This window comes from Nannochloropsis gaditana, assembly GCF_000240725.1.
Source record: "Nannochloropsis gaditana CCMP526 unplaced genomic scaffold scaffold915, whole genome shotgun sequence".
Taxonomy (NCBI): Eukaryota; class Eustigmatophyceae; order Eustigmatales; family Monodopsidaceae; genus Microchloropsis; species Microchloropsis gaditana.
Window position 1 is genome coordinate 1 of NW_005803038.1, and position 10468 is coordinate 10468.

General features: G+C 55.7%; 4 protein-coding genes across 4 annotated transcripts; 1 reads left to right on the top strand and 3 right to left on the bottom strand.

The window, feature by feature from the left end:
- Window positions 1–1425: 1425 nt before the first annotated feature.
- SEC11 (signal peptidase, endoplasmic reticulum-type) lies at window positions 1426–4295 on the bottom strand (the record flags this gene model as incomplete). The annotated part of the gene is made up of 5 exons (XM_005853396.1): window positions 4087–4295; window positions 3688–3834; window positions 3327–3446; window positions 2974–3030; window positions 1426–2017 (listed from the first exon to the last, which is right to left on the bottom strand). The coding sequence occupies exons 1-5, from the start codon at window positions 4257–4259 to the stop codon at window positions 1426–1428; spliced, it is 1089 nt and encodes a 362-aa protein (XP_005853458.1). The 5' UTR covers window positions 4260–4295.
- Window positions 4296–4723: 428 nt separating this feature from the next.
- On the bottom strand, window positions 4724–7054 carry NGA_0485810 (uncharacterized protein; the record flags this gene model as incomplete). Its single annotated transcript, XM_005853397.1, has 1 exon — window positions 4724–7054. The coding sequence occupies one exon, from the start codon at window positions 7052–7054 to the stop codon at window positions 4724–4726; it is 2331 nt and encodes a 776-aa protein (XP_005853459.1).
- Window positions 7055–7870: 816 nt separating this feature from the next.
- TRPD (anthranilate phosphoribosyltransferase) lies at window positions 7871–9007 on the top strand (the record flags this gene model as incomplete). The annotated part of the gene is made up of 1 exon (XM_005853395.1): window positions 7871–9007. One exon carries the CDS (start codon window positions 7871–7873, stop codon window positions 9005–9007), a length of 1137 nt encoding a protein of 378 aa, XP_005853457.1.
- Window positions 9008–9321: 314 nt separating this feature from the next.
- On the bottom strand, window positions 9322–10449 carry SRPR (signal recognition particle receptor subunit alpha; the record flags this gene model as incomplete). The annotated part of the gene is made up of 1 exon (XM_005853398.1): window positions 9322–10449. The coding sequence occupies one exon, from the start codon at window positions 10447–10449 to the stop codon at window positions 9322–9324; it is 1128 nt and encodes a 375-aa protein (XP_005853460.1).
- Window positions 10450–10468: the final 19 nt, after the last annotated feature.

Below are 10468 nucleotides of genomic sequence, written 5' to 3' on the forward strand. Positions count from 1 at the left end.
TGAGGGTTCCACGCAGGACGCTGCAAGTCCCGAAGCCAGAGACTGCGCGAGGTCCTACTTCTGAGGGAGCCAGGCCAGGGTTTGGCCCCCACGTTCATTCTCTGTTCTTTCCCACTCACGTAGTCCCCTCCCCCCCCCCTAAAAGCCTTCGACTTGTTCCTGGTGGATGACCGCATCTTGCCCCTCCTGGGAAAGGCGCTCGGCAAGACTTTCTTTTCGAAGAAGAAACATCCCGTGGCCCTCAAACTTGGTGGCCTGTTGAGCAGCAACCCGCAGGCCATGGCCACTGTGGGAAAACGGATTATCGCGGCACAGCAACGTGCGCACTTGTACAGAAATCACGGGAATTGCCTGAGCGTGAAGGTGGCCAAGACAAGCTTCAGACCCGCGGAGGCGGTTGCCAACGTCTTGGCCGGTATTGAGGCGGCCGTAGAGGCGACGCCGGGGAAATGGAAGAATGTGATGGCCATCTCGGTCAAGACAAGCTCCTCGGTGGCACTCCCTCTATACCAGCGCCTGCCCCAGTACCTGATCAAGAAGCCGGGCGCGCTGGGGATCGGACAGGCGGTACACGCGCAGCTCGAGGGGGATGAGCCGGGGGAGGAGGGGGAGGAAGGGGAGGGGAAAGGTGCCTTGTTGACGGTAAAAGCCTTGGAAAATCGTGGCAAAAAGCGAGGGCCCCCGGTGTCTGAGGCGAAAGAGTCATCCGCCAAAAAGACGGGCCACAAGGGGAGCAGTTTGGCTCCAAGGACAGACGCCGCCAAGAGCAGCCAACGAGGTTTACCTCTGGACCCTAAAAGCAAGCTCTCAGGGGGAGAAATGAAAACCTCGGTCGTAACCAAGGGGGCTATCGCCGAGTCGGGCGCCGCCAAGGTAGTGGGAGATGCGTCGGGGAGGCCGAATCGGACAGGGGAGACGGTGGCCGCCGCGAAGAAACGGGCTCGTCAGGAGGATGGGGCAGCGGCAGTAGCTTTGTTAGCAGCGCGTGCCCAGACAGGGGGTAAGATTAGGGGGGGAAAAGCGGAGGTAGAGAGTCTGGAGACGGGTCCTGTCCCGCGGAAGGGGAAGAAAGTGGTGGTGGCCGAATCTGAAGGCAAAGGTAAGGCCAAGAAACAGAAAAAGAATCGTATTTAAGTCACACGGGATGGGGTTCAGGGATGTCACGTGGGAGAGTCCCTTGGACAGAAAGAGGAGAGGAAGGCCATGCAATCTGCGTCACTTTACGGGGAAAGAAAAAAGTCAAATGCAAGAGTGAGCCTTTCATTGGGCGACGAATTTGTTGCCGCCGTTATTCTTTTTTAAAAGTGGCACCTGTCCACCAACGCCACCTCAATCTTCCCCTTCCTATCCTGCTGTGTTGCCCGTCACCTCCACGCGCACGCGACCCTTCCTATGTACTTTCCCACCCTCGGCCGACGCCACCTCCTACAACGTGCGCACGCCGTCCTTGTCCACCACCTTCATGATCCACTTGGGTTGGGAGATTAGGAAACGCACCGCCAACTCCTTTTTCGCCTTCTCCAAGACGACCTCCGCCTCGGGCAGCGTCATGCCCTCCCTGTACTCCCTGTCAAAGATCGACAAGGTGAAATTCGAAGCATAACCTTGAGCACCAAAATTCACTTTTTGCATACTCCCTAGATAGTCGAGAAAGTAGAGAGCAGCCCCGTCTTTCTCGTCGAAGCCGCCTAGGAGCAAATTTGTTTGGTAAGGCCCCTTCCGCAAAGCTGTCGCCAACGTGCGCCTGATAAAGTTAGCAGCTGCATGCGTACCAAGCTTTAAGTCGTTGTTGAACTCGTACAAAGCCATATTTTTTTGTACGTATTCAGTCAGGTTGCTGCAATCAGCATTGGGGCCTGCGGCAGCCAGGAGCTTGTGACTGTCTAGAGCGGCTATCTTATCTTGGTCTGTTTTGAAGACGAGAATAGAGCGAGCAGCTGATGCATCGGCAGCTATGAGTACGAAGCCATCTCCTTTTATGCCCAAGAGTGTGTCCATTGCTGCCGCAATTGAGGTTCTGTGCTGAAGGTCAGAGCGAGTTGATGATAGTGGTGAGCGTGGAAAAGGGGTCACGAAAACAATGCAGCACCACCAAAATAATTTCCACCCATGCATACCCTCCCGACACATCCACCGTCTTCCTAACGTTCAAATCACGGCCGGTCGCCCGCGTTCCGTGTCGCACGCACGCCTGAACCAGGGGCCGAAGGGCAGGAAGACGAAGAAGCATCGCTTGAAGGAGACAGAGCGAGGGGGAGGGGTTTGATTGCCCTTCTTCACGCCCTTGTTTCCCCCCCCTGCGGCAGAAGGAAAGCACGCAGTGGAGGAAAGCATGCAACCAAAGCAACGCATGTGGCTGTACAGGGCGCATCGTGGAGTGATGCTTCCTTTTGGGTGATTAATTTTATCTTTTACCCTTCTTATCTCCGTTATCTCAGTCTGCTGTCTACTTCCACCTTCCATGCAGTGCAATCGTTGATCCTCTTCTTTGGTGATTTATGCACAATTTGAGCCCCAAATTTCTGCAGCTCAATCCAGATCCATTGATCCAACGTTGATCCCTCTCCTTTCTAGATGTCCCTCCATCCGTCTTCCCAAAGCTTGTGGACGAGCTCCAAACTCCGGGATCACAGGCTAACATCAGCTCTGTGAGGGGGACAAAGGCGAGCGCAGCGCACGACAAATGAGATACATGGACCAAATAGCCATGGCAGAACAAAAGCAAGATCCATCATATTTTCTCCACCCCTACCTCTTTATTCGTCAGCACGAAGAGACCCATAATGCCGACCAGGACGTATCTAGAGACGCGAGAAGGCCAGAGTGAAAATAAAGATGGGAACACGCACGAGAAAGACGTGCCAGAAATATATAACATGACAGGCTGTGTGCCTCTCTTCACGGTGCGACATGCTTCATTCACAGGGAAGACATGCCCCAGCCCTGGACCCCAGAGCATGCCTCCGGACTCACTTGAGCATGGGGTAGTCGTTGAGGATGATGGTCACCATACCCAAATACCGTAGCGTCCTGTGTGGTAATGAGATCAAAAGGCAATAATGAGTGGCCAGGTGTCGGAGTCACGCGACTATCCAGGACATGGTGACGGCCCCTGCGTTTCGCGACAACTTTTCTTCATGTCTTCAAGTCGGGAGGAACGATGTGAGGGGTCTCCCCGCCCTCCCCCAGCGTGGGTAACCCCTCTTCCATTCGTTACCGTCTTTTCTTACATACAAAGAGAAAAGAAATGAGAGGTCATAACACCCCCTCCACCCTAGAGGTCTCCTCTTCTATTCGGCACCCCCCTCTTGATCCCGTCCACGCACCCTGCGGCTCGCCCAAGGATGTCTTCGCGATTCAGCCACAGCTGGCCAGGGGCGTACAAGCCCCGGTCCCCTACTCGATTGTTGTCCCCTTTGGTCAGCAGCTCCACCTTCCCATCCTCCCTGTAGGCGTGGGTGTAAGACATGAAAGGCGAAATTCAATGCACACACTGCGGGAAGAATCCGGTGTGTGGCCTTCCTCTCCCTTTCTAGCCTTGTGCTCATCCCATAATCGACCACGTGCCACCCGTAAGGCCATCTTTCCAACAGGACGAGGGAATGATGAATATCACGAGTAACAACAACTGCGAGCCCTCCTCTCGGGACCACGTCTTTCCCCTCCCTCACCCTGGCCGCCACTCACTTTTGATGTACCTCCAATACGCGGTGGACAATGGGAATGTCTCGATCCTTGATCTTAAAAACGACGATTTCACCGACACGGATCGGATCGTCTTGGTTGTTGAGGAAAAGGATATCCCCTCTTTGAAACGCGGGTTCCATAGAGCCACTGAGGGGGCAGGAGAAAGAGGTGAAACGAGGATGCAGTCCTGGCGTGAGTTCGCGGCACAGCCACGCCTGGTTGGTCGAGACCCTCCCCTTTAACTTCAAGCCTTTTCCCTCCCGCACAGCGCACAGAGCGCGCGGACATAAGGACTCAAAATTAGAGAATATGCGTTAACAAGTGCCTTTCGAAACCAAATTTGAAGGAACTGTTCGAGCCATGCCGCCCCGTCTTCTACTGCACGCGACCGGTATTTACCTAAGAACAACCACAACCGGGCTCTCGCTCTTGGTCAGAAACATGAGTCCTTTCCATATCATCAAGGCTGAAAAGACGATCATGGCCAGGTTCAAGGACTGCGAAAGAAGCATCCGCGGGGACCGCCACAGCTTTTTCAACTCGGAAAGTTGGCCTTGCACAATTTCTTCCATGCTTATTCACGTGCTTTTCCCGTACGGCTTCGGCTGGAAGGAAGAAAGGGCCGCGTTTAGGAGAGGGAGTGAATGGAGGTTGGACAGAGGAGAGGCATCAGTTCGTAGACCACCAGACGGGCAGGAGCTTGAGGAAAAAGCGAGACAAGGCACGTATTGCAACCTGCCAAGGCATCAGCAGGCATTGAGGGTTCCACGCAGGACGCTGCAAGTCCCGAAGCCAGAGACTGCGCGAGGTCCTGGTAGGGAGAGTGGAGGCCACAGAGCAAGGGAGCAATCGAGGGGTCGTAAAGCATCACAAGGCAAATGGGCCGGGGGAGGTCGGACCCCGGGCGATGTTTGGCGTTCCGCTGGTCACGGTGGCTACATTGCCGACCAGGGCAGTGTGTGATTCATTTGTCTGCGCAGTTTTATGTTACGTGTGGTCATGCTTTAAATCGATACTTGTGTATGTACTCCTACAGCTACATGCCTCCGTCTGGTACACTGTGCACCCAGGCCTCTGTCCTCAACTTTTCCAGATCCAAAGCAATAACCTGGACCCGGAGGAACAAGCTATCCTGCCTTTTCGAGCCCTCTTGGCATTCAGACATCAGACTAGAGACTGGAAGAAAGGTACGGGCACACTGGCCGTCACTGGGCAAAGCGGCAGCCAAGGCCTCTCTGAGCATCGCTTCGTTGTCCAAACATGTAGCAATGTAAAAGACACGCAGATGAGAAAGTTGCTGCCAAGTCAGGTGTGCAACTCTCAGAATCTTCCTTAATTGATCGACCAAAGCGTAGGCAACATGAGTGTAATTCAGGAGGAGGGTCTCATTCTGCCCACCTTCATTCCTGCCATCCAGGTCGTCGTCAAGATAGAGAGACAAGCTTACGAAGTTAAAGACATATGGTACAAAGATAGCCTCCCAGGTATAGGAGAGGAGAGGTCGTGACATAAGGGGCATGTTTTTCGACGCCAGCGCAGCGAAAGTAGCGGGCGGCTGAAAAGGTAAGGGCAATGGGCATTCGCCCATGTCCTTCTCCTCTAGAATATCCTCCAACCGGCCCTGCTCCGCCCTTCGCGTCGGTGACTTCACCTGAGCGAAAGCTGTCGACAGGGCTACCACTTCGAACTCAATCGCGGCGCCCCGAGGCAGGTTGGGTACTCCCACAGGGAGAAAAATAGGGCACGGGCTGCTTTGACATTGGCCTTCGTTCGCCTCGTCCTCCTCTCCATCCTGTTCCTCATCGCTGTCATCCCCATCTGAACGATTGGCGCCTTGGTAGCTCGCATCATTGACCCCCTTATCGCCTGTGGCCGCGCGTCCTGTCCCGGTTCGGCCCCACCCAGCGTCCAAGCGGCAGACATCCTCCCATTCCGAGGGGTCCGGGGAAAACGACTCATACCCGTTCTGGTCCACATGCACGTACACCACCACCATCAAAACCGTCCGAAGGGAGGCTCGGAGCGCATGCAAGACCTGCGCACAATTATACAGAGCCTGGAAAGCCTCCAAGTCACGGGGTTTGACAAGCACCATGGTGGCCGGGTCCAGACCGATCTGCCCCGCGAGGAAAGCGAGGTGGCCGTGGCTCAAAAGATTGGCTTGACTGTAAGGACCGATACACACCGGTGCCCACCCCGACAGGCTCTTCACATGCAGCACCTGTCGAGGTTGGAAAGACCCTGCATCCATGGCGGCGCCCGACCCGGCCAGGGCCATCACGTCGAGCAGGACCTCGACCTCCTCCCAACCCCTACATGCTTCCTCGTCATCGTATGGCCTTGCCAAGGGAAGTTCGACACAGGAGCGGGAAGGAGGGTGGTGCGGATGAAAGGGTGCTCGGCAATATTCGGCGTTGACGGCGGCGAAGGAAGCCATGGAGCGGAGGTACAGGTGGACAACGACAACATCGTGGAGGCTGAGGCCGTGCTCAAGCAAGACCCGTTGCACTCCCTCAAGACAGAGCCGCATTTGACCAGCGGCCTCTCCATGCGTGGAGCTGTCCGCGCCCTGGAAATGGACCCGTGGTGTGGGTACGCAGTACCCCGATATGTTCAAAACTCTCCCTTGCCGCCATACGTGCGGCTGAGGGCGAATGCGCCATTTCCTGGCTCTCTTCCCGGGGGCTACGGCACACGCTTGACTGCCGAGACTTTCGGCGCTTGTGCTAGGCCCGCCGTCCGCAAGGGAGCGTACGATCGCTACTTCTAATGGGAGGACGAGGCATCTGTTTGGTTCATTACCCTTTGATGTTTCTGTTGGCGAAGATTCCTCCTTGAACTCGGCATGGCACCGGTGGATGTGCAAAAGCCCAACGGGCGTATACACGTCGTCCGAATGAATGACAACCTCCGTATCATCTAGCACCAAGCGCCGTTTGAAAAATGGTGCATCTATAGCCAGCGTTTCATATTCTCCCCCTTCTCCCGCCACATGAAACCCATGCTGACGGTTCAATCTTTTGAACAACGGCTCTAGCTCAGCTATTGATTTACCCAGGTGTTTGTGGGGAGCAAGTCCCTGAGAACTAACCTTGACCAGAACGGCCTCCAGACCGTATTCTGTCATCTCTTTTAAGAGCTGTGATTGGTCGTACTGCCACAGAAAGGCCAGGGACTGCAAGCCCAGTCGGTCGCAGACGCTCTCGACTCGTGTCCGTTGATAAGTGGAAAGGACGGCACCGCTTGATACCGCCTCGACCTCCGGATAAAGTTGTTTGACCCGAAAAAGCAAAGCATGTAGATCTTCGACTTCATCACCTTCTGTCGGCGTGTACTGCAAGCCTTGGTGGGTACTGGCACCGGACATGGTAGCTCTTACCATGGGCACGCCTATACATTCAGCAAGGCACTCGACGGCAGACGACCCCGCGCTTTGAAACATGAAAGAGTCCAATTCCTCTGGTCCATCGACTGGAGGAAACAAATTTGCTAAAACAACGAGCTCATGTCCGTAAGCCAGGCATTTTGCAATGCTGAAAACGCTGTCCTTACCGCCGCTAACTAATGCAACAAACCGCATTCTAGGGTGGGGAGGTTAAACAACAATAGCGGACGGCTCTCCCCGATTGGAATTTTGGGAATTTATGAGGAGAGGTATCTCCAGCACTTGTCTGTGTGTGAGTTTTATTTAGTTGATCGATATATTAATAGTTGGTGAGCAAATAGGGACAATGTACTCGGAAAGAGCGTAGGCAACCTTCTCGCCTGCAGAGCAACTCAAGATACTGCACCTGGCGCCCTGCAGTACTGCCCGCCATCCTCTTTTTTCGTACGCGAGCACTTATTTCCTCTTTCACCACTCACGCAATAGATGTCAAGAGGAGGAGACCCTTTGCCACACCCACAGCAGCCGTCACCTTCCTCATTGTTTCCCTTATCTGCGTTCTCAGCATCGTCTCCCCCAAAGCGAGCTACCAACTACACTTGGAAATCCAGGTCCCGATACTCCGCCTCCACGCTGCTCCGTTTGCGATTGTTGCTGCCATTATTTATCCTACTAGAGATCCGACCGGTCAACGCATTCACATCGCCATTTCCTCGGTATCGCTTCCACAGTGCCTTTTCACTTGGCTCGGCGCGGATAAGATTGAACCCTTGGTCTTTACCAGCAAGCACCCTCATCATGAACGAGGAAGTAGAAACCAATACTAAATCAGGCCTTCCCGCACCTATCAAGGACAAATCTGTTCCTCTGACAGACACGTCGCTCAAACCCTTCCTGGAGCATATTATTGCGGGGGCGAGCCTGTCCTCGAGTGACGTCGAGGCTGCTTTCGACCGCATTCTAGCCGGATCAGACCCTGTGCAAGTAGGGGCATTGCTGGCCATGCTTCGTCAAAGGGGAGAGACCCCCGTAGAGATCGCAGGGATGGTCCGCGCCATGTTGAAGCAGCGGTACCCGGTGAATGTGACAGGGAAGCTCCTTGATATTGTAGGGACGGGGGGGGACGGGGCCCATACCATCAACATCTCCACTGCTGCAATCATCCTGGCCGCAGCCTGCGGTTGCAAGGCCGCAAAACTGGGCAACCGGTCCGTCTCCTCCAAATGCGGTTCCGCGGATGTGTTGGAAACGTTGGGAATTGACATGGAGCTGACAGCGGAGCAGGTGGCCGAATGCATCGAGACGACAGGTGTCGGCTTCATGTTTGCCCCGGTGGTCCACCCTACCATGAAGAAAGTCGCACCCATCCGCAAGGCTTTGGGTGTCCGCACTGCCTTCAACATTGTGGGCCCGCTCTTGAATGCGGCCGGAGCCCAGCACGCCGTGGTGGGGGTCTTCCAAGAGCGTCTCCTGGATGTGTTGGCGGGCACGCTGGGCGAGATCGGGACGGTGGACCGGGCGCTGATCATCCACGGGGTGGGCCTCGACGAGATCTCTCCGCTAGGACCGTCCACGATTGTCGAATTGAAAAACGTGGCGCCGGCGGGGCAAGCGCGCGTGTATGAGAGGACGAGCTACACCTTCGACCCGCTCACCTGTGGCATCCCGCGATGTGCCATCGAGGACCTGAGGGGCGGGGACGCCACGGAAAACGCGGCCTTGCTCCGTCAAGTTCTCTCGGGGGGACCAGAAAGAGGGGCGAAACGGGACGCGGTCGTTTTAAATGCGGCAGCTGGCCTGTACGTGTACGGCTCAGTCCCGAGTCTAGCGGAGGGGGTGACGTTGGCGTACGATATCTTGGCGAGTGGGAAGGCCCTTGTGAAGCTAGACGAATGGATCGCATGCTCGCAGGCATTGAGAAAAGGGGGCGGGTAGGGAGATGGTGGGCGTCCAAGGTAGGAAAGGGGAGGAGGAAAGGGGGGGGGTGCAGGTGGTGAAGAGGGGGAAAGGGAGGACAGCGCCGAGGCGTGGAAAATGGGTGAAAGACCCGCCTATGATGCATCGAGGGTAGATTGTCTGCAAGAGGCTATAGCACCACCATAAGATTGCCATAAATGACATAACTATCCTCCAGCTTGCGGCTCCCGCTCGGGCGGAGAGACGTCTGGACGAGCCAGCTCACAGTTTTCTTTCTTTCGTCTTGCACTCTGACCTCGTCCCCTCCTTCACCTCTCATTCACTGCCATCCCTTACCTAAAAAGGCAGTTCAAGATCAAGTTGACATTGAGTTTCTTGAGATGCGTGTATTTTTGCCCCGTACCGACGAAAAGAATGGGCTGTCCCGTCTTGTAGCACATGGATAGGGCCGCACCCACTTTCTCGTCCACAGTGTCGAACTTCGTCAGGATGATGCCATCGATCTGGTGCGTTTTCCCTGGCGGCGAATAATTGGCCAGCGCCTGGTTGAAGACGGTAAGCTGGTCGATGCCGTCGTTGCCGACTAAAGCCTCCCCCACAAAGACGACCAAATCAGGCTGGTTGTCAGAGACTAACTTGGCGAGCGCGCGCATCAGAGGCTCCTTGTTTTGCATCCTTCCCGCCGTGTCCACCAAGACGACGTCGTGGCCCTTGTCGGTAGCCTCTTTGATCGCCGCTTTCGCCACGGCTGCCGGGTCTTTGTGGTAGCCTTTGTCGTAGAGGTCGACTTCCAAGCACCGGGCGTGCACCTTCAGTTGCTCCACCGCGCCGGACCGAAAGGTGTCGCAGGCGGCAATTAAGACCCGGAGACCGTGCTGCTTCAGGTAGTAGCACACCTTGGAGAGGGAGGTGGACTTCCCCACGCCGTTGATACCCACGAAAACGACCGAATAAGGCCGTCCCTCAGCCTTGGCCGCCATGACTTGGCGCAAGAGGTCAGTGGACTTTCGCGGGGTCAAGACACGGACGATGGCCCTTTCCAAGGCCTCCCGCACAACGGTCTTCACGCTTGTGAGGCTTGGCAGCTTCTGCCCCACCAGGGAGGTGCGCACCGATTCGCAAATGTCCTGGGCGATTTCGCTCGCGACGTTTTTCCCAATCAGCAACATCCTCATCTCCTCCATGATAGGATCCACCTCCGCCGCTGACAGGACGGCGTTACCCGTCATCCGCGCAAATAGTTTGGAGAAAAAAGAGGAGGAAGTTGTGGCTGAAGAGGAGGTGGAGGTCTCCTTGCCGTCCAGGAAATCAAGGGCAACTTCCTCTTTTTCCCATTCCGGGGTCTCACCGGCTGCAGGCATGTACGTGGCCCTGGTCTCTTGGAGAGCCGCCTCGTTCTGATGATCCTCGGCCAAACCGTCCACACTCTCCACCCGTTTCGATCGGTCCAGGGCCTCCATCGCCGATTTGCTCATGCGG